This window comes from Macaca nemestrina, chromosome 15 (genome assembly GCF_043159975.1).
Source record: "Macaca nemestrina isolate mMacNem1 chromosome 15, mMacNem.hap1, whole genome shotgun sequence".
Classification (NCBI taxonomy): domain Eukaryota; kingdom Metazoa; phylum Chordata; class Mammalia; order Primates; family Cercopithecidae; genus Macaca; species Macaca nemestrina.
The window spans coordinates 85,908,354-85,934,171 of record NC_092139.1 but is presented as its reverse complement, the minus strand read 5'-3'; the positions used below and the strand labels follow the sequence as shown (position 1 = coordinate 85,934,171).

At 47.2% G+C, this 25,818-nt stretch overlaps 2 protein-coding genes across 4 annotated transcripts in view; one reads left to right on the top strand and one right to left on the bottom strand.

Annotated features, from left to right (window-relative positions):
* Positions 1 to 349: 349 nt before the first annotated feature.
* Positions 350 to 4,537, bottom strand: LOC105480732 (mitochondrial ribosomal protein L40). The gene is made up of 4 exons (XM_011739866.3): positions 3,770 to 4,537; positions 3,039 to 3,122; positions 1,530 to 1,688; positions 350 to 787 (listed from the first exon to the last, which is right to left on the bottom strand). The coding sequence occupies exons 1-4, from the start codon at positions 3,820 to 3,822 to the stop codon at positions 463 to 465; spliced, it is 621 nt and encodes a 206-aa protein (XP_011738168.2). The 5' UTR covers positions 3,823 to 4,537; the 3' UTR covers positions 350 to 462.
* Positions 4,538 to 4,641: 104 nt separating this feature from the next.
* The window catches only part of LOC105480733 (histone cell cycle regulator), a 103,451-nt gene continuing 82,274 nt past the window's right edge, over positions 4,642 to 25,818 (top strand). The window contains exon 1 of one of the 3 annotated variants that reach the window (XM_011739870.2): positions 4,642 to 4,936. In XM_011739870.2, the coding sequence (XP_011738172.1) occupies positions 4,900 to 4,936 (37 nt within the window). In that variant the 5' untranslated portion in view covers positions 4,642 to 4,899. Of the gene's footprint in view, positions 4,937 to 8,520; positions 9,673 to 25,818 lie in introns of those variants that run through there. The other 2 variants (XM_011739868.3, XM_011739869.3) reach the window with 2 other exon arrangements.

Sequence of the window (25,818 nt, the reverse complement as noted above, 5' to 3'; positions counted from 1 at the left end):
GAATTAATTTTAATTCTGGCTGGGTGTGGTGGCTGACACCTATAATCCCAGGGCTTTGGGAGGCCAAGGGAGGCAGATCACTTGAGGTCAGGAGTTCGAGACCAGCCTGGCCAACATGGCAAAATTCTGTCTCCTAAAAATACAAAAATTAGCCACCCGTGGTGGCGCACGCTTGTAATCTCAGATATTCGGGAGGCTGATGCAGTAGAATCGCTTGAACCAGAGAGACAGAGTTTGTAGTGAGCCGAGATTGTGTCACTGCACTTCAGTCTGGGCAACAGAGTGAGATTGTCTCAAAAAAAAAAAATTAAAAATTAAAAAAAAAATTCTAACACAAGACAAAGGAGCATTTTGATTCAACCAGTATTTATTAACAGCATGCCTGATTCTGCGAAAAGCAGACTTGAACCCTGGTCATTCCTACTCTCAGGGGCAGCACATTAAGGATAGCAGCCTGCAAGTCTATTTCTTAAACTCCACTTGTGTGTACACCTTGGTGACGTCACTGTACTTGCCTTCAGGGGGCTGGTAGTTAGGGATCGGTGGTGTGTAACATGGCCCTTCCCTCTCAAAGGGGAACAGGTTGGGATCCCGCTTGATGGCCTCAGCATGGAGCTTCGGGGACTCGAGTCGCAGTTCCTCAAGAGCTTTCTGCTGGGCTTCTAGCATGGCCCTGATGGTGTCCCTCTCCATCTTATGCTCTTGCTGCTTGTACAAGGACCACTTCTTCAGAAGCAGAGCTCTCCTCTCAGTCTCCTCAAAGGTGAGCTCCACCTGAGGCCGCTGTCTGCAAAGAAGCTAAGGGTTACCAACCTCACTGGCATGGAAGTCTGTGACTGCAACTGACGCAAGTATTCCCATTGCCAGACACAGACAGGACTTAGGAGATAAAACAAGTTTGGGACAAATTAAGAAATGGAATATTGAATGTGGCTGCAGCTGCAACTGATGCTGGGAACCAAGGTCATTTGCTTTCTGTCAGAAGAACAGATGGTCTGAGGAGACTGGTAGGACTTCCTCTGCCCAGGCAAATACTCCCTTGGATGAGAGGTGACTTTAACACCCGCCCCTTTATAGATGGTGCACACTGCTTACAAAATGGCAGCAGGAACTGTTAACCCTGCACACAGTAGAATCCCAGCAAATACCAACTAAAGGTATCTGCATGATAAAACAAGAGACCAAGTGTTTTCTACTGTTAGGATGAGGCGAGGGCTTCAGACTCCAGGCCCAAAGGATCAGAAACAGCCAAGACTCCTCATGCATGACAGCAAAAACATGAACTCCAGAGCAGTGCTTAAGCATCTGGATTATTAGATATCTTAAGTTCTTTCCCACCCAGAGCCATTCGAGAGTACCACCCAAGGATGCTTTCTCCTGCTCCCAAAAGAAGCAAGGACTCATTAGGGCCAAGTCAGCTCAAGCCTACTGACCAATTACTATCACAGGTGTGAACTACAGACACCACTACCTGAAGTTGATAGAACTCCTTTGTGCTGAGGACTTCATCCCTAGAGAAGGATCCTTACCTTGCTTTATCCAAGAACTTTAGAGGGGTAATAAAATCTTCAATAGGAATTAGCTCTTGACTAGCCTTTTCCAGTTTTCGGATCCTTCTTTTCAAGCGCTCCTTTGCTGCTTGGTCTTTTTTAGGATCTACCTTCTTCTTCTTTCGAAGAGGTTCTGATCTAATAGATAAAGCAAATATTAAACATTTTCCTCTTCAGTCTCATGAACCTACGGAGAGACAAAATGGTAAGTACCCCAAATTGACCTCTCCACTGGGGGAAGAAGCTGTGCATAACTGACTCGTGAGCTCAGTGTGGTGAGGAGGTACTCCACCCCAGAGTACTTGTGAGAACTGTGTGGGTGCCATCAATTACAAGAAACAGTACAAAAGCAGCTGGGCGTAGTGGCTCACGCCTGTAATCCCAGCACTTTGGGAGGCAAAGGTGGGCAGACTGCCCAATGTCAGGAGTTCGAGACCAGCCTAGCCAACATGGCGAAACCCTGTCCCTACTAAAAATACAAAAATGAGCCAGGTGTGGTGGTGCGCACCTATAATCCTAGCTTCTCAGGAAGCTGAGGCAGGAGAATCACTTGAGCCTGGGAGGCAGAGGTTGCAGTGGGACAAGATTGTGCCACTGCACTCCAGCTTGGGTAACAGAGCGAGACTCTGTCTCAAAAAAAAAAGTACAAAAGCAACAAGGGGCATCAGAGTATAAAATCAGGGGAAGTGTTCCTCTTTACTGCTGGGATTCAGGTGTGCCTTGGGATTACATTCAAAAGTGAAAATACCAAACTGTTGGATTAGGAGCTCATTACTATTAAAATTGATTTGTGGGCCAGGTGTGGGCTGGCCTGTAATCCCAGCACTTTGGGAGGCTGAGGTGGGTGGATCACCTGAGGTCAGGAGTTCGAGACCAGCCTGACCAACATGGTAAAACCCCATCTCTACTAGAAATACAAAAATTAGCCGGGCGTGGTGATTGGCACCTGTAATCCCAGCTAGTTGGGAGGCTGAGGCAGGAGAATGGCATGAACCCAGGAGGCGGAGGTTACAGTGATCCAAGGTCACACCACTGCACTCTAGCCTGGGTGACACAGTGAGACTCCATCTCAAAAAAAAAAAAAAAAAAGGAAGAATCAAATCCTTTACCATCAAGATTGACTGAATCAAGATTGACTAGAAAGAGTCAAGAGTGCCAGATGGAAATACCTTTAATACTTGCATCTTCCCCACACTCTCCAGGGCCTCAGAATGGGCAGGGAAGAGGAAGGCTCATGGAGAAAGAGAAACTTAAGCTGTGTCCTTTAAAACACACAAGAATCCCTTCCAGGAGAATACTTATTTAAACTGCTTAAATTTTAAAAATTACAAACAGCAACCTATGGTATGGAAAATATTGGAAAGACAGAACTGAGAAACTTTGTAGGCTGTTAATTTTGCAAACCACACATCCAGCAGTCTAGCTTTGTTCTCTACACATCGAATGACACCTATACCCCCAGAAGTCAGGACTGCGGTTGAGTTTTACCTCATGGGAATGAGTTCCCAGAAAGACAACAATGATGCTCGCTGGTGAGTATTTCTAATCTGCCTCTGCCAAGTTCCCAGAAGCCTGAAAGACACAAGAGTATGTATAAATACTGATTCTCGAGACCAGGCGCGGTGGCAAACGTCTGTAATCCCGGCACTTTGGGAGGCCGAGGCGGGTGGATGGCGAGGTCAGGAGTTCAAGACCAGCCTGGCCAACATGGTGAAACCCCGTCTCTACCAAAAATACAAAAATCAGCCGGGCGTGGTGGCGGGCGCCTGTAATCCCAGCTACTCGGGAGGCCGGGGCAGAACTGCTTGAACCTGGGAGGCAGAGGTTGCAGTGAGCCGAAATCGCGCCACTGCACTCCAGCCTAGGCGACAGTGAGAAACTCTTGTCTCAAATATCTCATTCTCTCCCACTTCACAGGAAAATAAAAAATTACAATGCTCCCGAACCCGGGGCACTTGTAACTACTTGATGTGACAGCAAGGTCAACGTGAGAGATTTTTCAAAATCTTTCGTTCACACCACAGAGGACTTGGGCAGGACCCCTGCTCGCCAGGGTGCTCAGATTTTCATGCATAAGAGTCATGATCAGATATGGCTCATCCCTGAGATATTCGTGGACTGGGAAGCGAGCAGGGAGCACAGGCGAGTCCCGGCGGACAGGCGCAAAGACCCCGCAGGCGCCCTGGGCACTCCGCTACCCGGTCGACGTCCACACTCACCCGCTCGTCGGGCGCAGGGTTAGCGAGACACCTCGCAGCACGTAGGCCGTCATGGCTACCCTCGCCGCTTCCGGGCGTGCGCCCCTCCGCAGTCCGACCCGCGGTGCCCCCTGCTGAGGTCCGGCAGACCAGCCGCCCAGCGCTCAGGCGTTCCGGCAGCAGGGGCTGGGACGCGCTTGTCCCCGCCCCCGACGCAGCCCCGCCTCGGGCGTCCGCTGCGCACACAAGAGCGCCTAGCGTTTCACGCGGCTGAGGGTCCTCCCTTCCGTCCCCGCCCTGGGCTGCGAGTGCGCCTCTGCAGCGGGCCCTGTCCCGCCAGCCAGGCCCTAGCCGGTTGGTCGGTCTGCGCCCTCGCGCGGGTCTCGACCCTGCAGTGCAACCGGAGCGGCCGAGGGGCGTCCCTCTGCTCCTCCGAGTCCAAATGTTCACGTCTAGGCAAACGGCCCCAATCTTCCAATAAACACGTCCGCCCCAGCCTCCCCGACCAGGGTTGGCTCGTTCCCCTCATTCGTTCGAGTCCGAAGCCAGGGTCACATTCCGGCGCCGGCGCGGAGGCTGGCGCTCGCAAGATGCCCAATAGCGCGTGTTGATGAATGACGGAAGCTAGTTAATAAGTCGGACTCAGACTGGCGAGGCAGAGCTGGTGACGGGCGGTCCACGCCACCTGGGCCCCGCCTGCCTCTGCGACCGGCCCGGGTTGCAACTCCAGGCCCCGCTCGCTGTCCGCCGTCCAGGCGAACCGCCCCTTCTGGGGCGCCCGCGCCCGGGCCCGACCCGAAGCCCCTGCCAGCCGAGGAGCCGGGGCGGCCCAGTCCGCGTGGGGAGCGGTTTCCCGCCGGGGCGATTTGGCAGGTGCGCGCCGTGACTTCCGGCGTTGCCCGGGAGCCGCCTGAGGAGGAGCGGCGCAGGGGATGCGGCTGTGGTGGCGGCGGCGGCGGCCGAGCGCGGGGGGCGGCTGTGGCGGCGGAGGGGGGCGCGGGCCGGCGATGGCGCGGCGGCCCTGAGGGCGCGGGGCGGGCGGCGGCCGGAGGGCGGGCGGCGCGGGAGGAAGCGGCGGCGGTGGCTCCATGGCCCGGGCGCGCTGAGGGATCCGGCTCTCGCCTCAGCCCGGCGGCGGCGGCGGCCGAACAATGAAGCTCCTGAAGCCGACCTGGGTCAACCACAATGGTGAGTGCGCGCAGGGGTCCCGGGAGGCCGAGCCCGCAGTCGGGTCGGGGTCTGTTGTCGAGTCGGGGCGCGCGCAAGTCCTGCCTGCCTCGCCCCTGACGCCCGGTACCCGGTGCCCAAGCCAAGAAGCCGGCGGGAGCGGACTTTGCCCTCAGCGCGGGGAGGCCGGTGAGCCCCAGCACGTGCTCCGGGTTGACCGCAGCGAAGGCCATCTTCGCCCCTGGCCCTTGCTCTGAGTCTTCCGCTGCCCACCTGTGGTCCCTGGAGGGGCCCCGGCCTGGCTCCCAGGAGCGGGCCTTGGTGCCGGCCAGTGCCTTCCACTGGTCTGCATCGCCCGGGAAGTACTCAGACAGTCCTGAAGGTGAAACCGGGACGAAATCCCCCTTGTGGCCTTTCAATGGCAGGGTGAAGATCTGAAATCTGCAAGAGGGACTGTTACTGCCCCTCTGGATCTGGTGACAGTGCCCCCAGTTGGGGAATTGTGGTCCCTGAATAGGAGGGCTTGGGGGCCCAGGGTCCCCGCCGAAGGATCCACGATTAATGCTGAGCTGGGACGTCAGGGTGAACTAGGGTTGGGCACAGGTGTGTTCTAGGAGAGGGGCTTCCTTAGCTCTGTGGCGGTGGCCTCTAAGCACACCCTTGGGGAACAGACTCATCCGCCCCGTATCTTGACCCTGATACAGAGAGGCTAGTGGTAATCAGTTTCGTCATAGTTCTGCCTTGTTGGCAGAATTGCTGCAAGAGTTGGTGTTTGCTACCCAGGGAGATGAAAAAAAGCGCACCCCCTCCCCCACCCCACTCTGCTGACAGCACTGTAGCACAGAAATCAACCCAGGGAGACTCCTGCAGCCCAGGGCCTGATTCTGGCCTGTCTCTGACTCTTGACAGGCAAGAGTCACCCTGATCAGGTCACCCTGATGCTGTCTTGTTCCTCATTTCTACTTTGCAATGCGACTAGAGGGTGCTACCGTTTTCTTTAAGAGCGAGAAGAATAGATACTTTAACATGTGGCTTTTTCGTTTTGAATTTGGTCCCAGAATGCTCTCTACTACCACAACTAAACTGAACTGATAATGTCTGTGTTCTCCTGCTACCTCTCTCCCTTTCCATCTTATGTGATGTCTTTCCCATTTTTCAGGGACTAGGTGAGGTCACGTGTTTCTTTTGAAACGGTTCATCCTGAGTTACCCCGGTAGATGTGCTGTATCACTGTCTGTGTGTTTTGCCTTGCATGGAAGGTGTTGGGGGGTACTTTCCATATGCCCCCAGGGTAGGGACTGCCTCAATCCCTTCTGTATGCCCTGCTGCATTGAGCAACCTCTTCCACATGATGGGTATGTGATAAATATTGGCTGAAACAGGTCAGAAAGGTGAGGTTTTCATAATTTATCAAGATGAAGTTAGGTTTACAGTGCATGAAAGCAGAAGTCTTGAGTTTCAGTTTCATTTCTCCTCTTGATCTCCAAGAGCGTTTCCTGATGTGTACTGTGCAGATCTTTCCCTGGAGAACTGGACAAATGTTGTAATTATGAATTATGATGCTTGTGATTAGGAAAGGAAAAATGTTATTATGAACTAGTTTACTGTGTGAAGCTCTGATGGAATTTTTATGTTAAAATGCTTTACCTAAATCAGTTTGTGTGAATAGCCTACCCTTCTCCAGCCTCTCCTCTACTGTCAGGTAACTTGTTCCTTTTTGATAAGCTCCTTTGTAGGCCAAAAGTTTTATTCTGTGTAAACATAAGTAAGTCAACATGCTTAAGTGATGAACTAGGTACAAATGAATAAGAGACTACACTCAGATCAGCAGCCAAGTGCATCAGCCTGGCGGAGCAAGCACAACAGTGGCCCTTGTTGCTGAGGGCCTCTCTACAGCCCTAGAACAGAGCATGATAATATCTGTTCTAACCACTTCACAGTATGCTCGTGATACTCAGTTGGGAGCGTAGATACAAAAACGCTCCCCAAACTGTAAAGTGCTTTAGAAATCTGAGATAATAAGTAATAATAAAAAGAGGTTGGGCATGGTGGCTCACACCTGTAATCCCAGCACTTTGGGAAGCTGAGGTGGGCGGATCAAGAGGTCAAGAGATTGAGACCACCCTGGCCAATATGGTGAAACCCCATCTCTACTAAAAATACGAAAATTAGCTGAGTGTGGTGGCGCGCACCTGTAGTCCCAGCTACTCGGGAGGCTGAGGCAGAAGAATTGCTTGAACCCGAGAGGTAGAGATTGCAGTAAGCTGAGATTGCGCCACTGCACTGCAGCCTGGCAGAGCGAGACTCCATCTCAAAGGAAAAAAAAAGATATGACGACTCTGGCAGGATGGGATTTAATTTCTTTTAAACTTGTTCTTTGTCAAATTTCCTTTCTTTTAAAATTTCACGGAATGTTCAGAAGGACTGTCAGAGGTAAATTACCACTGCCCTGGAAGAAATGATGCTGGTCTGAATCACTGCTGAGCAGGCCTTTAAAGACTATAGGAGTATTGGTGGCTGCTGGGAGCAGGGGCTGCTCAGCCAATAGCCTAAGGGGTGGGTAGTGGCCAATAAAATTGTGCTTGCTTTTGGAAAGCACATCATTGCACTTTCTGGCTTCCTCGTACTGTATTCATGTCTCCTATCTCATGAAGCATGAAAATAACTTTTTTTTTTTTTTAATAGAAATGGGATCTTGCACTGTTGCCCAGACTCAAATGCCTGGGCTCAAGGGATCTTCCTGTCTCAGCATCCTGAGTAGCTGGGACTACAGGCGTGAGCCACTGCACCCAGCATGAACATAGTTTTTCTGTTTTTCGAGAGTCTGAAGGGGGAAGTAGCAGAGAGCTCAACATTTTTCTCTGGTGTGGCAGAGAATCCATTCAAAGTAGAGAGGGCAGCTATGACAGGGAAAGAAGTATTTGTTGAAGTGTAGGTGTGCTATGGTCTTCATTTTCTTGGCTGATAATAGAGAAACCTCTAAGGGAGGGTTTCCCAACTTCAGCAGGTTAACGTTTTGGGCCATAAGATTGTGTGATTGTCATCTGTGTTATGGAATGTTTCTAGTATCCTTGGCCTCTACCCACCAGGTGCCAGTAGCACTTCACAACCACCACCTAGTTGTATCAACCAAAAATATCTCCAGTCATTGCCAATGTCCATTGGTAGCCAAAATCACCCCCAGTTGAGAAGCACTTGTCTAAGGTTATCAATAAGTTTATCTTGAAGTTGTCACATTGCAGTGAAATGAGCCTTGAATGTAGAATCAGACTGGGTTCAAAACTGCATCATTTACTAGCTGTAAATTTTTGGACTTATAACTCTACTTCTGGGCCTTGGTAAAATAAAACTGACCTCTTCCATTTTATCCTGTGACCAAATATAAAAGATTGTTAAATTGAGATATATAATAATAGCTATCATTTATATAGGAGTTATGTGTGTCAGGTGTTGTTCATACATACACATTTTACTTTGTGTTCTTGGATATAGTATTCTCTATATATTTTATTTTAGAATTGACCAAAATAAGCCTCATTTCTAAGTTAGATTAAGGTCAGAAAGTGAAAACAACTAGGTTTCTGGTTTTAAAGCTTGTAGAAATATGGAGTTTGTATGTTTAGAAAATCTCACTGAGATTCATGACTCTTCCCAACTCTGGGCCTTTGCTCCTGAGTTTTTTCTGGAATTCATGCTTGGGCAGACAGCTCTCATGCTCAGCTCTTTGGTGAAGCCCACTCTAACCAAGAGGGCCAGGACTGAAAGAACTCTTGTCCACCTTTGACCTCTGGTTCACACTTTGATGGCAGTGTTATGAAAAGGGATTTGGGAAATTTTCAAGAACAGGATAATTTCCCAGTAATCACATGACCTTATGGTGTGTGTTTTCTCCTGTCCTGCGACTGGATTATTTTTACCCCTACCTTGTGTCATTCTGAAAAGGATTTGAAGCTGTCCTACTGAGACCTCAGCATGAAAATTAAATAATTCAGCTTGAAGGGAAAATGTAGGCAGAATCGTATAATGATAAAGTCAGGAGTGGGTGGGTAAGATCCAGCCTGCTGCTGGAGGGCACTGCAGACCTATGTCTGATAATTGTCAGGGAAAGGATCCTAATGGTGAGGTTATATGATTGCAGTGGTTGAGAGATAAACTTGGCAGTTGCTCTAAATCAGTGATTCTACAAGGCAATGTCTAGAGACATTTGTGGTTGTCACAACAGGGTTGGGCAGGGTAAGTGTTGCTGGCATCAAGTGGGTAGAGGAGAAATCTACTGTTAAACATCCTATAGCATGCAGGACAGCCCACACATGGAGAACTGTCTAGCCCCAAATATCAATAGTGCTAAGGGTGAGAAACCCTGCTCTGAATAAGTTATTTGCCTTTTGGTGTATTTGTCTTATAGTTACGACTAGACTGTAAGTTTCTTGAGGACAAGAATTTTGTCTTCTGTTTTTGGAATCAGATATCCTGCTCTGGAGTCTCTGTGCCCTGCTGCTTACTAGATATGTGACGAAAAGTTTTTCCATCTCTTTTCCTAATCTGTTCATGAAGTCAATAATTCTTGCCCCACCTGCTCCATATGATAGCTCAGAAAATGCAGATTCTCTCAGCAATTTCTCTCCTGACCTTTGCCTGAAGACAGTAGGCTGATTTAGGAAAATAACCAGAGTACATCTGAAGAGTCAGAAGAAAACTGGGTGAGATTTTGCTGTGGATTTTTCACTAATTTATGCAACAAACATTGAACCTAGAAGGTAAGAGTTCTGGGGGGTCCAGGGGTAAATAAGGCTCTCTCTGAATGGAAAGCTGTGTGGAAGATAGATGAGAGATTGACATACAAACCATATTCTAGAATGCAGGGCAGGGGAAACAGGAGCTAGAGGAATAAGCATGATAGCCCAAGGAGGAAGGGCACTTCTCCAGCAGAGTCGGGTTTGTGGATGTGTCCTTGGACTGAACCCTGACGTGACTAGAATTGTGATGGCAGAGAAGGTGCTACAGCACATGAGACCATCAGGAGAAAAGGCCCAGAGGGTGAAAGCATTTAGGAAAAGACATAGAACATGTTAGGAGGGAGGCTAAACAGGGCAAGAGGGAGAATGGGGCTGGGAGGCAGAGCCTTGCCAGCAGCTTGAACTTCCTTCTTGGGGTTAGGGGAGGAGAGCATTGAGGCTTCTGAGGAAGCTGGATAAAACACCCAACCTGTGTCTTAGGAAGGCCCTGAAGGAGTTAGGAGTTTCCAGCCTTGGTGAGATGCTCAGGGAGACAGGGAGGTCACAGGTGATGGAGGTGAGAAATAGAGAGGCACTAAAGACAGGGTAAAGGTAGAATTAATGGGACTTGGCCATATAGGCAGGTGACTGTAGATTTGGGCCACTCTGAGTTTACTTATTTATTTATTTTATTTATTTATTTTAAGACAGTCTAGCTCTGTCACCCAGGCTGGAGTGCAGTGGCATGATCTCGGCTCACTGCAACTTCCGCCTCCCGGTTCGAGTGTTTCTCCTATCTCAGCCTCCCAAGTAGCTGGGATTACAGGCACATGCCACCACGCCTGGCTAATTTTTGTATTTTTAGTATTTGGTATTTAGTATTTTTGTATTTTTAATACATATTTTTGCCATGTTGGTCTGGCAGGTCTCGAACTCCTGACCTCAGGTGATCCACCTGCCTTGGCCTCCCGAAGTACTAGTATTACAGGTATGAGCCACCGCGCCCAGCCACTCTCTGAATTTTTTTCTTTAATACGCTGGAGAAAGAGTATGGATGAAGGCTAGGAAATGGGATTTTCTTAAACATTTGTTTTACTCTAAGAAGTGGTTGAAAAGCTATTTTCATTTCATGAGCAGAATCATAGTTACACAGCTGGGAGGGACTTCTGGGGAGGTTCTGGCCTTGACCACTGAAGCCAAGTAGGAGACCTGCTGCCACTGTGCTGATCTTGGGTCCTACTGGTGACCAGGAAGAGGATGCTCTGTGTCTGGCTTGACCCCTCCCTTTCCCCAGAGGTTGCCAGCATGTTCTGTTCATCCGGGGTGTTTGCCTAGGGACTGCAGAGGTATCTAGCACATGAACCAGAGGTATGGAATGGGCCCTGGGGACCAAAAATTTATGCAAAGTACATTTTATCATCCTGCCAGAGTCAGCAACAACACCTGGAAGTGAGTGGGATTGTGAACAGTGTGCATATTGTCAAACAGCACAAAAGGAGAGTTGCAAATATTGTAGGATTGCCTGCCTTGTTCCTTGTTAGCAGAACCCCAATTTTTTTGGTCTGCCTTCTGCAGGCCAAGCTGCTGATAGCCCTAAGCTGGTGTGTGGGTAAGTACTAAAGATTTGTTGAGGAACAGCTATGTAATGCCATTTCGGCCCTTGAGACTGGGAGGGGACGTCTGCTGGAACCTCCTAGGTAATTAGATAAGAGGAGATGCTTGAAAGACCAGTCTCTTCTGCTGGACTTTACTAGGTCTGTGTGTAAAAGCCAGCTTTTGACCGTGAGGATGGGGCCAACACTGATTACAGGAGAGGAAGACAGAGGGACATGTCTCTTTAAGTTGCTAAATTAATGCACCCTGAAGCTGACCTATCTCAGGACTTGTTATATATGATAGAGAATTACCCTTGAAATTCTCTATGACTTGCAGCAGTACAGTTTGCAGATGGAAACAGGCTGAGTGAGATGAGGTGACCCCCCACCCCCAAGATTCCTCTAGAAGTGATGGAGATGTGTTGAGAGTCACACTTAGACTCCAACCCCAGCCCAGACTTACTCTTTCTAATTTGCTAAGCACTGGCCTCTGTGCTGAGACTGGCCACTCTGTCCTGGAGAACTTCAAGCCCATTTCCTCCTCAGAAGGACAGCTTTCAGAAACCATGTGGTACAACATGGGACCAGGAGTCTGGTCCCTGGAGCTTGTCCTCTGACTGCTTCTGTAGCCATTCTGAGTGCCTTGGGGCTTCTAACCTGGTAGGTTTCTCCTGAAGTGTGCCTGGTGAGCCTTCTCTGGCATTTGGTTTTCAAGAGTTCTCTGGTTGTGGGGTATCGAGAATGTTTTCAGTGAGAAGCCCAAGGGAGAGGTCTGTGCCCCAGCCTTGGACTTTGGGTCTTCCCCATTGGCCTGATTGGTCCAACTAGGTCATGTGCCCTCTCTTGCATCAGTCATCGTTGCCTACTGGCTTACATAAGGGACACAGTGGATATCTGAATAAAAATGGAGTTGTATTAGATACCTCCCCAGGGGAACATACGCTCCTGGAAAACAGACTTTGTCTTTGCTCACGCCCTTTTCCCAGGGCCAGGAATGGTACTTGGTACACACCATAGTAGTCACTCAGTAAATGTTGAAGGAGTGCTGAGTGCTGGAAGTTGGTGATGGAAAGTGACTAATGGATGGGCAGCTAACAGTGTCTGTTGTCCTTGGCTGGTAGAGTTGATGTGCTGCACATAAACTTCTTGTTCATCCTGGCTGGCTCTTTCTGGTGGAATCTGCTGGCAATTCCAATGATGAGGGGAAACACTCTGCCCAAGCCTTACCCAAGGAGTTCATTTACATGATTCTGTCTTCTGGAGCTTTCCATTTTAGGAAAGGAAGTGGATGAAACAGATAGCAAATGGTTTTAAAACACTCCTGGCAAAAAGAAAACCCATTTAGATTAACATTTGTTGCACCTCAAAGCATTATCTGCCTCGATGCATTAAAAAACCTAGGGTAGGCCAATTCCCTGGGAGGCTACCCTGGCAAAAACCGTTGTGGTGACGACCAGACAGAAGGGACAGGTCCAGGGATAGACCTACATTGGAGCGAACTCCAGGTCTGCTTCATTCTCTAACAGAAGGTCTCACATAGAAAAGACACTTGATAAATTCACTACTGTTTTAAGAACTGAAAATGTATGTGCATGTGTGCGTGTGTGTGTGTGTGTGTGCACGCGCGTGTGTGTGTGTGTGTGTGTTTTCAGCTCTTAAAACAGCAGTGAACCAAGCAACATGCCAGGCTCTTGAGGAGCAGCCTGTTATGCATCCTGGCCAGTGAGACTGAGATGGGATCTGCTGGGGGTTTCCTGTGTAAGTGGAAAAGAGATGTGGGAGGGGAGCTTCCTGGTAAGACACAGCGGAATCACAAACAAGATCCTGTGAATTGGAGAAACAGCAGACTTAGAGATGAGGAATGATGAGGCAGAGGCCGGGGATAGACAGGTTTAAATGGGATGCTTTGGCAAAGCCTGAGTGAAAAGGTAGCATTTGAGCAAGGACCTTGTTGCACGAGTCAAATTCTGAGCTGGAGATTTTTGCATGCAGGATTATTGGAGAGGGCTCTTGGAATCCACACCAATGAAGGAGGGAGGGAAGCAGGACCAGACAGAGGGAGAAGGCAAGCTGTGATGTAAGCACAGAGAAAGCCACAGCCAGCCCTGCTGGGAGTTCTGGCGCTGGGGAAGCCCTTTAGAGTTGTCCTGGATTGGGGTGGGGGACCCAGGCCCTTTACTCCTGTGTCCACAGCCTGGATATAGGCTGTTTTGGGAAGGATACCTGACCTTGCCAAAGGAGTTCTTCCACTGAGGGCAGGTCTGACCTGGAGAAAGACTATGCAGGGAGCTGTTGGGGCTGCCAACACTCCACAGATAGCTGTGGGAATGTGCTTTAGTTCCTGGAGGGTAGGGACCTGGGCATGATACCACAGCATTCACTGCAGGCCTGATGGAGATGAGGAAGGTGCCATCTGAGGGAAGACCATTCCAGGCAGAAAGAAAAGCTGGAACTTACCTGGAGGGTTTGAGCAGTAGCATGGATGTCATTGTGGTTGGAGCAAGGCAACAGCTGTGAGAGAGGAGGCCAGAGAGAGAATACCAGACTGACTGGGAGAGCCTAGTAGGCTACTAGAAGGCCTTGATTCTCCCTGCAAGGGGAGTAGAGGATGACTGTGATCTGACGTGGGTTTTAGAGATCTTTCTGACTGCTACATGGAGACTAGATTCGTTGTGGGGGACCGGGGGAGAGAGGAGCCAGGAGACCAGTTATAACGCTAACTACTGGTAGTAATCCAAGCAAGAGATGGTCTGGATCAGGATGGTGATGGCTGTGATGGAGAGAAATGGTTGGAGCTGGTGGAGGAGACTGTGTGTGTGTGTATGTGTATGTAATACATTACATGTATATATGTGTTTATATTTATATGTGTGTTTTATATATATTATATATAATGTATATAACATGTTATATATTTTATATGTATTTTTATGTATATATATAAAAAACACATTCTTTTCAGGTATAATTTACATAATAAAATGTCCAGACCTTAAATGTATAATGTGTTGAATTTTGACAAATTAATGTACTTTGTAACCTGTTCCCTGATAAAGATAAGGAACATTTGCATCTCTCCAGAAAGTCTGAGTTATGGGTATGTTGGGAAGGTAGTGTCAAATATGGGGTATGAGATAAAAGAGAACAGGCCAGGCACGGTGGCTCACACCTGTAATCCCAGCACTTTGAGAGGCTGAGGCAGGCAGATCACTTGAGGTCAGGAGTTCGAGACCAGCCTGGCCAACATGGCAAAAACCCGTCTCTACTGAAAATACAAAAATTAGCCAGGTGTGGTGGTGTGTACCTGTAGTCCCAGCAACTCGGGAGGCTGAGGCAGGAGAATTGCTTGAAACCCAGAGCCGGAGGCTGCAGTGAGCCGAGGTCACATCACTGCACTCCAGCCTGGGTGACGGAGCAAGACTCCATCTCATACACACACGCACACATACACAAAAGAGATAAGAGAGAACAGAAGGATGAGTTCCAGTCTAAGGGCAGAGTTGCTGCCTACTGAGCTCAGTAAGACTGTGAAAGAAGTTAGGAAAAATTAGAAAATGCACAAAGGAAAACACATTGTTAAAACTTTTAATGTGGTCTTTCAGACCATTTGGAAAAAAACAACTGGGTGATTTTGTGATTTTAGAAGACACATTATACAACTGTCTGAATTTTTTTAAGACTTTAGCCAAATCCCCATCAGTCACCGTAGCAAATCCAGTGTCTTTGGTGTATAGCCTCCCTTACAGACCTTGCATTGTACAGATAACTGGCATAGCTAAAATGTTACTGTGCTTTTTTTTTTTTTTAATTGAGACGGAGTTTTGCTCTTGTTGCCCAGGCTGGAGTGCAATGGTGCGACCTCAGCTCACTGCAATCTCTGCCTCCAGGGTTTGAACAATTCTCCTGCCTCAGCCTTCCGATTAGCTGGGATTACAGGCACGAGCCACCACGCCCAACTAATTTTTTGTATTTTTAGTAGAAATGGGGTTTCACCATGTTGGCCAGGCTGGTCTTGAACTCCTGACCTCAGGTAATCCACCTGCCTTGGCCTCCCAAAGTGCTGGGATTACAGGCGTGAGCCACTGCGCCCAGCCTGCTGTGCATTTTTCACTTAAGTAGTAGTGTAGGTTTGTTGTCTTCTTAATTGTGGTTGTTGTTGAGCTGGCAGATTTTTTCCCCTGTGGAAATGTAGCTTTTAATTTTCTAGTGGAAGTAGGTGGAAGGGACTAGATTTATAGGAGTACATTTTGCAGATAACTTTTTGTTGTTAAATTTAAGGGATATAAGTGCAGTTTTGTTACATGGATATGTTGCTTAGTGGTGAAGTCTGGGCTTTTAGTGCAACCATGATATACATTGTACCCTTGCAGATAACTTTTTTTTAAGAGACAAGGTCTTTGTCACTCAGGATGGAGTGCAGTGGCATGACCTTAGTTCATGGCAGCCTTGAGCTCCTGGGCTCGAGTAGTCCTCCTGTGCAGATAGTTTTTAGGGAATACCTCTGTTCCGCAAAATGAGAGGGGAAAGAAGTATAAAGAAACAGAAATGCCTTTTACCAAAACTTTTTTTTTTCTTTTCTTTTTTTGTTTTTTTTGAGACAGTTTCTTTTTGTTGCTCAGGCTGGAGTGCAGTGACGTGATCACGGCTCACTGCAGCCTCAACCTCCTGGGCTCAATAGATCCTCCCGCCTCAACCTCCTGAGTAGCTGGGACTACAGGCTTGCACCACCACTCCTGGGTAATTTTTGTGTTTTGTTTTGAATTTGTTTGTTTTGTTTTGAATAGATGGGGTTCACCATCTCTACAAATTCTCTTGAATTCCTCAGAGCAAGTGATCTGCCTGCCTTGGCCTCCCAAAGTGCTGGGATTACAGGAGTGAGCCACTGTGCCCAGTCTCAAAACTTTGTTGATCATATGTTGGCAGATGCTTCAGGAGAAGTGATTAAGGTCTCCTACATGATATACCTGTGACATTTTTCCACTTTAGTTTGTGGTGTGTGTGCGCGCGCGCGCGCGCACGCACACACACACACACACACACACAATGGTTGTATGGTGCAACAGCTTCCTTCCTGTGCTGTTTTCAGTCTCTTAGGCATCTGACACCTATGAGATATCATTGTGTTGTGCTTACTAAAGAAGATAGGGATAGTTTTTGTGGTCGAAAGTGGTAGAGATAACAGCAGCAGATGACTCTGTGAACCAGCCAAGGGTGTGCTTCCCACCTGCAGGCAGTTGGTGAAATCTGAGTCCCTACAGCAGGAGATCAGGAGCCTGCCTTCCAAAGATTGTTACACAGGTGATACTGAAGGTGTGTTTGAATGCAGTGCTTCTGTCATGAGCTTTCTCTAGCCATTCAACAGCAACAAGTATTTATTGTTGTGCCTGTTATGTGCCAAGCCACAGCTCTGGGTCCTGAAGATGAATTAGTGAATAAAACAGACAAAACAGCCGATCTATTTCCTGGAGTTTACATTCTAGTGGGCAGAGTAGACAGATACAATAAAGGAAATTAGTATGTAAGAAATTCCCGAGGAAACAAGTAGATCAGGACTAAGGGGATTTGTTGTGCCGTGTTGGGGAAGTAATCCTTTAAATCAGAGTTGTTAGGGTAGACCTCAGTGTGAGGGTGACATTGAGCAAAGACCTGAAGGAGGCAAGGAAGAGTCAGTACAAGGCCCAAGATAGGAGTGCACCTGGTACAGTCCAAGAAAAGAGTAGGACCAGTGATGGTGGGGGTTAGTAGGAGATGAGGTCAGAAAAGTTGTGGGGATGGGGTGGCTATTGTGCAAGGATTGTTGGCCTCTCCTCTCAAGGTCTGGCCTTAACTGTGTTGGGGCAGACAGTGGGTAGAGAAGGTTTGGTGGAAAGATCAGACCGTTATAAGAGAAGATCAGGGTGAGGTGTCTAGAAGGCAGTCAGCCATAGGAGTTACTTGCATATAGGTCACATTAGTGTGTTTCGCTGATGAGTTTCTCCAGAGGGATTGCTGCTTATAGAGTGTGCATATTGTCACCTGCACGTGAAAAGAATCATTTTTATTATGACCTAACCTCTGGTGTTTGGATATTTATACTGCCTTATATGTTAGTACACATGTATATATCGTTTTTTTAAAAACAGGCCTTGTGTGTGTGTGTGTTTATTTCTTATCGAGATGATTATAGATTCACACCCAATTGTATGAAATACTGAGAAGGCACTTCTGGCCTTTGCCCGGTTTCTCCCAATGGTAACATTTTGCAAAACTGTAGTTGACATTGACATATGCTACCTATTTTTTAAAATTTATTTCCCCAGTTTTATTTGTACTTATTTGTACATGTGTATGTTTAATTCTATACAATTTTGTCACCTGTGCAGGTTCATGTATCTACCACTGCAGTCGAGGTGCTGAACAGTTCCAACAATTTTTATATTTTTTTTATTTTTTTGAGACGGAGTCTCGCTCTGTTGCCCAGGCTGGAGTGCAGTGGCGTGATCTTGGCTCACTGCAAGCTCTGCCTCCTGGGTTCATGCCATTCTCCTGCCTTAGCCTCCTGAGTAGCTGGGGCTACAGGTGCCTGCCACCACCATGCCCGGCTAATTTTTTTACGTATTTTTAGTAGAGACAGGGTTTCACCATGTTAGCCAGGATGGTGTTGATCTCCTGACCTCATGATCCGCCTGCCTCAGCCTCCCAAAGTGTTGGGATTACAGGCGTGAGCCACTGCACCCCGCCTACAATTTTTATAATTACACCCACCTCCCTCCTACACTCCTCCATTTTATTTATTTTTATTTTGGTTTTGTTTGGTTTTTATTAGCATTTTAAAAATTGTGGTCAAATACACACAATATAAAATTTACTATCTTGATCATTTTTAAGTATGTAATTCAGTACTGTCACAATTCACATTATTGTGCAACCAATCTCCGGAACATTTTCATCTTGCAAACCTTTATACTAGTTAAGCAACAACTCCCTGTTTTCCCCTCAACTCAGACCCTGGCAACCACCATTCTACTATGTGTTTCTATGAATTTGACTATTTGTAGATAGCTCATATAAGTGGAATCCTACAATATTTGTCTTTTTTCACTTACCATAGTGTCTTTGAGGTTCATCCACATTGTAGTGTGCATCAGAACTACTTTCCTTTTTAAGGCTAAATAATATTCCATTGTATGGATATACCACATTTTGTTCATCCGTTCATTGGTCAAGGGACACTTGGGTTGCTTCCACTTCTTTACTGTAGTGAATAGTGCTGCTATGAACATGGGTGTACAAATAGCTCTTCAAGACCCTTCTTTCTTTTGGTTATATACCCAGAAGTATAATTGCCAGATCACATGGTAATTGTATTTTTAACAAGGGTTATAATTTCTGTACACCCTCACCAACACTTCTTTCCTGAGGTTTTTTGTTAGTAACCATCTTTTTTTTTTTTTTTTTTTGAGACAGAGTCTCACTGTGTCGCCAGGCTGGAGTGCAGTGGTGGGATCTTGGCTCACTGCAACCTCCACCTCCCAGGTTCAAATGATTCTCCTGCCTCAGCCTCCTGAGTAGCTGGGACTACAGGCACACGCCACCGTGCCCAGCTAATTTTTTATTTTTAGTAGAGATGGGCTTTCACCATGTTGGCCAGGATGGTCTTGATCTCTTGACCTCTTGATCCGCCCACCTTAGCCTCCCAAAAGTGCTGAAATTACAAGCATGAGCCACTGCACCCAGCCATCAGTAGCCATCTTAATGGATGTGAGGTGATACGTAATTGGGGTTTTGACTTGCATTTTTCTACTGATTAGTGATGTTGACATCTTTTCATGTGCTTGTTGGTCATTTGTATATCTTTTTTTTTTTTTTTTTTTTTTTTTTTTGAGACGGAGTCTCGCTGTGTCGCCCAGGCTGGAGTGCAGTGGCCGGATCTCAGCTCACTGCAAGCTCTGCCTCCCGGGTTTTTACGCCATTCTCCTGCCTCAGCCTCCCGAGTAGCCAGGACTACAGGCGCCCGCCACCTCGCCCGGCTAGTTTTTTGTATTTTTTAGTAGAGACGGGGTTTCACCGTGTTAGCCAGGATGGTCTCGAACTCCTGACCTTGTGATCCGCCCGTCTCGGCCTCCCAAAGTGCTGGGATTACAGGCTTGAGCCACCGCGCCCGGCTGTATATCTTTTTTTTTTTTTTTTTCTCAAGATGGAGTCTCACACTGTCGCCCAGGCTGGAGTGCATTGGCACGATCTCAGCTCACTGCAACCTCTGCGCCCTGGGTTCAAGCGATTCTCCTGCTTCAGCCTCCAGAGTAGCTGGGACTACAGGCACCCACCACCATGCTCGGCAAATTTTTGTAGTTTTAGAAGAGACAGGGTTTCACCATGTTGGCCAGGCTGGTCTTGAATTCCTTACCTCAGGTGGTCCACCCGCCTCAGCCGATCCACCCGCCTCAGCCTCCCAAAGTTCTGGGATTACGGATGTGAGCCCTCGCACCCTGCCTCATTTATGTATTTTCTTTGGAGAAATGCCTGTTGAAGTTATTTGCCCAATTTTGAGTCATGTTGTTGAGAAGTTTTAGTTGTTGTTGAGTTTTAGGATTTCTCTATATATTCTGGACATTAATCCCTTATCAGATATGTAATTTGCAGATATTTCTCCGATTCTATGGGTTGCCTTTTTATTGTGTTGATATTTTCCTTTGATGCACAAAAGTTTTAAATTTTGATAAAGTTCAGTTTATTTTTCTTTTATTGCCTGTGCCTTTGGTCTCATATCTAAGAAATTATTGCCAAATCCATGGTCAGATGCAGTGGTGCACGCCTGTAATCCTAGCACTTTGGGACGTCAAGGTAGCAGATCGCTTGAGCTCAGGAGTTTGAGACCAGTCTGGGCAACATGGTGAAACCCCATCTCTACAAGAAATACAAAAATTAGCCAGGCATGGTGGTGCACTCAGTCCCCAACTACTCAGGGGACTGAGGTGGGAGGATTGCTTGAGCCTGGGAGGTCGAGGCTGCAGTAAGCCAAGATCATACCATTGCACTCCAGCCTGGGTGACAGAATGAGGTGCTGTCTCAAAAAAAAAAAGAAAGAAAGAAAAAAGAAAAAAATATTACTGCCAAATCCAATCTTGTGAAGCTTTTCCCCTGTGTTTCCTTCTAAGATATATATGCAGGTCTTTGATCCATTTTGGGTTAATTGTATATGGTACGAGATAGGGATCCAACTTCATTCTTTTGCATGTGCAGTTTTCACAGTACCATTTGTGAAGGAGACTGTTCTTTCCCCATTGAATGGTCTTGGCCCCTTGTCAAAATCATTTGACCATATACAGAAGGGCTTATTTCTGGGCTCTGTATTCTGTTTTTCTGGGTGTCTGTCTATGCCTGTACTTCACTGTTCTGATTACTGTAGCTTTGTAGTAAGTTTTGAAAGAAGGAATGTGAGATCCCCAACTTTGTACTTTTTGAAGATTCTTTTGACTGTTCAGGGTCCCTTAAGATTACATGTGAATTTTGGGATGGATTTTTTTTTTTTATTTCTGCAGAAAGTACCATTGGGATTTTCACAGGCATTGCATTAAACCTACAAATCACTTTTAGGAGTTTTGACTTTTTTTTTTTTTTTTTTTTTTTTTGAGACGGAGTTTCACTCGTTGCCCAGGCTGGAGTGCAATGGCACAAACTCAGCTCACTGCAACCTCTGCCTCCCAGGTTCAGGCAGTTCTCCTGCTTCAGCCTCCCAAGTCACTGGGATTACAAGCATGTGCCACCATGCCCGGCTAATTTTTGTATTTTTAGTAGAGATAGGGTTTCTCCATGTTGGTCAGGCTGGTCTCGAACTCCCGCCCTCATGTGATCCGCCCACCTCAGCCTCCCAAAGTGCTGGGATTACAGGCATGAGCCACTGCTCCCAGCCTAACATCTTAAAGTTATTAAATCTTCTAGTCCATGAGTACATACATACTGTTTTTTCACTTATTTGTGTCTTTGATTTCCTTCAGCAATGTTTTATAGTTTCAGTATACAAGTCTTTCGCCTCCTTGGCTAAGTTTATTCCTACAAATTTTATTCATTTTGATTCTGTTGTAAATTGAATTGTTTTCTTAATTTCCCTTTCAGATTGCTCATTGTTGGTGTATAGAAATGCAGATGACTTTTGTTTGTTGATTTTTTTATCTGCAACTTAGCTGAATTCATTTATTAGCACTAATAGTTTTTCTGCGGAATCTTTAGAGTTTTCTACATTTAAGATTATGTTGTTTGCGGCTGGGCGGGGTGGCTCAAGCCTGTAATTCCGGCACTTTTTAGCTAGGCATGGTGGCACACACCTATAGTCCCAGCTACTTGGGAGGCTGAGGCAGGAGAATCGCTTGAACTTGGGAGGCAGAGGTTGCAGTGAGCTAAGATTGTGCCGCTGCACTCCAGCCTGGGTGACAGAGTGAGAATTTGTCTCAAAATAAATGAATAAGTAAGTAAGTTTGTGTTGTTTGCACCCACCTTATATATTTTTTGTTTTGTTTTGTTTTTTTGAGACAGAGTCTTACTCTGTCACCCAGGCTGGAGTTCAGTGGTGCGCCATGTTGGCCAGGCTGTTCTCAAACTCCTGACCTCAAGTGATCTACCTGCCTCAGCCTCCCAAGTGCTGGAATTACAGGCGTGAACCACCGTGACCAGACCCACCTTATATTTTAGTATTGTTTTGTAACTGTTTCATTTAATAAATGTTTCAAACATTTTCTTATTTTTAATTCTATATTTGTCAACATTGGTTAAAACCAAGTTCTGCTGGGCGGTACAGGAAAAGTGTTCCCAGGAGCAACGTTCACTGGGCAAAGGCCTCAACTTTCCCAAGCTTCATTCCAAAAGGACGTATGCACATGTGTTCCAGTCAGCTCTACCCAGTGAACTATCAGAGCATAAAAGCCCAGAGACTTTCTGGAGCCAAGCCAAAGGTCTGCTGAGAGGGAAGGGCCAGCGCTCTCCATTGTGCCCTCTTTGCTTTGCCTCTGGCCACCTCTCTCTGCTCAGAGTTTAAGTTCCCATGTTTAGTCCTCTTCTAGGAATCTTTCCCCTGGTGTGAAGGAGGGTACGATTCTACCCAAGCATGCCCTGTCATAATCCCAGCTTCCTTAATGTATTCTTCCCTGCCAGATGGGAAGCATTCGTGCTGCTCTTGTCAAATCAGCAAACCCCCAGACAGTAGACAGTGACTGACTATATTGGCTCTGTATTAGGTGTGCAGGGACAACATTCTGATCTGGGGTTGATCTAAGGATAGGTGATTGCTTGGTGTCTCCAGAGTCTAGGGTGTGTTAATTTGTCTTTTCTTTCTGTCTCTATTACAAAGAAAGTCCAGACACTGGAGGTAGTTGGGAACTCATCTTTGTCGTCATCATGCTGTGCCGCAGGAAGAGTTTTCTAACTAGCTCGGCCAGAAGGTCCCTTTCCTCAGCTCCACCTCAAAGACCCCTTTAGAAGAGGTTCATTCCTGGCCGGGCGCGGTGGCTCACGCCTGTAATCCCAGCACTTTGAGAGGCCGAGGCGGCTGGATCATGAAGTCGGGAGATCGAGACCATCCTGGCTAACACGGTGAAACCCCGTCTCTACTAAAAATACAAAAATTAGCCGGGCCTGGTGGCAGGCACGTGTAGTCCCAGGTACTCAGGAGGCTGAGGCAGGAGAATGGTGTGAACCCGGGAGGCGGAGTTTGCAGTGAGCCAAGATCATGCCACTGCACTCTAGACTGGGTGACAGAGTGAAACTCTGCCTCGAAAAAAAATAAAAAAAAAAAGAAGAGGTTCATTCCCAATGATGGAATGTGAGTGACTGCTTTCCTTGGGACGGAAAGGTCTAGTGCTGTAAGGAGGTGGGGAGCCAGCACTGCGCTGGTGTCTGTGTAGGTCCCCTACCATATTTCATCTCATTTACTGCACAACGCTAAGAAAGGAAACATGGTGCCAACAAACCAGGCACACCTTCCACCAAGGTGTGTCCTCATCGTGTGAAATGGATGCATCTTAGAAGTAACGTGACACAGCATCTTAATCTGTCTCACAAGGTGCTTGTAATGGTGAATGTGTCCTCCACATTTTTGCAGATTAAGAAATGGGTGTGGCCAGGCGTGGTGGCTCACGCCTGTAATCCCAGCACTTTGGGAGGCCGAGGCAGGTGGCTCACCTGAGGTCAGGAGTTCAAAACCAGCCTGACCAACAACTACTAAAAATACAAAAATACAAAATACAAAAATTAGCCAGACGTGGTGGCGTGCGACTGTAGTCCTAGCTACTCGGGAGGCTGAGGCAGGAGAATTGCTTGAACCTGGGAGGCAGAGGTTGCGGTGAGCCAAGATCGCACCACTGCACTCCAGCCTAGGCAACAGAGCGAGACTCCATCTCAAAATAATAAAATAAAATAAAAAATAAAATCTCAAGGCTTTGCAGCTGGGTAAGTGGCAGGGCTGAAGATTCAGCCCATGATGTTTAATGCCAAAACCAAAACCTGTTGCCAGCCTCCATCCCTGCCTTCCCCTGGAGCCTGGAGGCCCCCACCCCCATTTTCCACACTGCTATTGTGGAGCCTGAATGTGAATATGACCTTGGAATTACCCTGCCTTAAAAGTACCATTAGAGAAATGTCTGAGCTCCTTACTGATGCTTGCTGAGCCCTGGCCATCTCTGTCTCCTCTTCTTTCTCATACCCTACCTGCACTCTGCTCTGCAGCAGCACATCAGCCTATTTCTTGATTCCATGCTGTGCATCCCCTCAGCCTGAAATCCCTCTCCCTCACCCGATCTTCTGGCTAACTCTTACTCAACCTTTGGGACCCAATTCAGTTATTATATTTACAGGAAGCCCGAGGCTGAATGAGTCAGGTGGCTTTCTACTTGTGAAGTGTCCATCAGCGGACATCTTACTAGGGGAGTTTGTATGATTATATATCTTTACTTTCTCATTGCTTAGCTTAATGCCTGGCACATAGTAGAAATCTGCAAACAGAGACTGAGTGAGAAAACATGCAGTCGATGCTGTGAGTGGGCATGATCTAAAGCGCACAGGCTCTAATTGGTACCTGTGCAGCTGAGCCTGGCTCAGCCTGTGTGTGCTCTTGGGTAGTCGGGGGAACTGTGACTTGCAGGTAAGGGTTTCTGATGTGCTTCTTGAGGGGACTCATATCATACAATGTCTCACAGACATGGAACTGAAAAGCACTCCAAGGGGAGGGGAATGTTCCGCCCTGATTGCCTGTCAAGACCAAGGCTGTCAGCTAGAATATTTTTTGTTAAAATGACAAATGCCCAGCTAAAGTTGGCTTAAGCAGAAAAGCAAATGAATTGGCATTTTGGGTTATCTCTTATATGACAAACCCCTAAATTTGCTGGCTTAAAACAATAACAGTTTTATTATTTGCTCATAGTTCTGCAGCTTGTCAGGACTCAGCAGGTCCAGCTCATCTTGGCTCTATGGAATCTGCTGGGATGGCTCGAATAGCTTGGGGATAGAACACCTCACCAGGCCTGTGTCTGTGGCCTTGATTCTCACTTGTCCGGGCTCTTTGATGCTCTACATGTGGCCAGTTTGGGCCTCTTCAAAACATAGTGGTCTCAGGGTACTTGGACTTCGCACATGGCAACTAGATTTCTCCAGAGAGCCAAAGTTGAACTGCTAGACTCTTTAGGCCTATACCTGGAACTGGAGCAACATTGCTTCTGTCATTTCCCTTTGGTTAAAACGGGTCCCAGGTGTTTCAGATAAGGGATACTCCACCTGTACTACATAATGACCAGTAAGAAGGAAAGTGTATTTTCTCTCAAGTTCATGCTTGATTTGACTGCACGGCTACGGCTCTCCACAGCAGGGTGCTGCCTGGGTCCCATGCTGGGCAGTGCCTTTTGGGCATCAGCATTTAATTTTCAACACTTGCATGGGAGCCCTGGCAGGACTTCACAGTTCTCAGGCAGCCACTGCCTGCCCACACACCCCTGACCCCAGTAGTTGCTGAGTGATTCTAGGGCTGGTGACTCTGGTACTGTATCCACATTGCCGCCTCTTGGGTGACAGAGACAGAACATGTTCAATTCCACACACCCCTGACCCCAGTACTTGCTAAGTGATTCTAGGGCTGGTGACTCTGGTACTGTATCCACATTGCCGCCTCTTGGGTGACAGAGACAGAACATGTTCAATTAAGAGACTCTTGGCAGCAGCCCATCTATATCAGCAATTGCTGATGCTTAGTTCATTGTCATGTATCTCCTTTGCCACCGAACAAATATTGCTGCGCTACCATGCACTGGGTACTACACCAGAGGGAGAAGATGTGATGAACTCAACAGCAACTGACATACTACTTGTAGCTCTTGTACCTTTGTCCTAGAAGCAGGGAGCTGGACAAATGCCCACCAGGCGTGAGTCCCTTCTATGGTCTGCTGGGTTTCAAGCTCCTACAGTGCTTTTGCCAGTCTGATCCACCCACCCAGCCAGCCAGCTAGCTTCATGGGATCCTAGTGCAAGCCTCAGAACTAATAGCCACAGTCCTTTCTCCTGGAGGAATTGAACAGCTAATTTAACATAGAATACAAACTGTGAAGGAAGTTCAGCCAGAGGAGATGCTGAGATG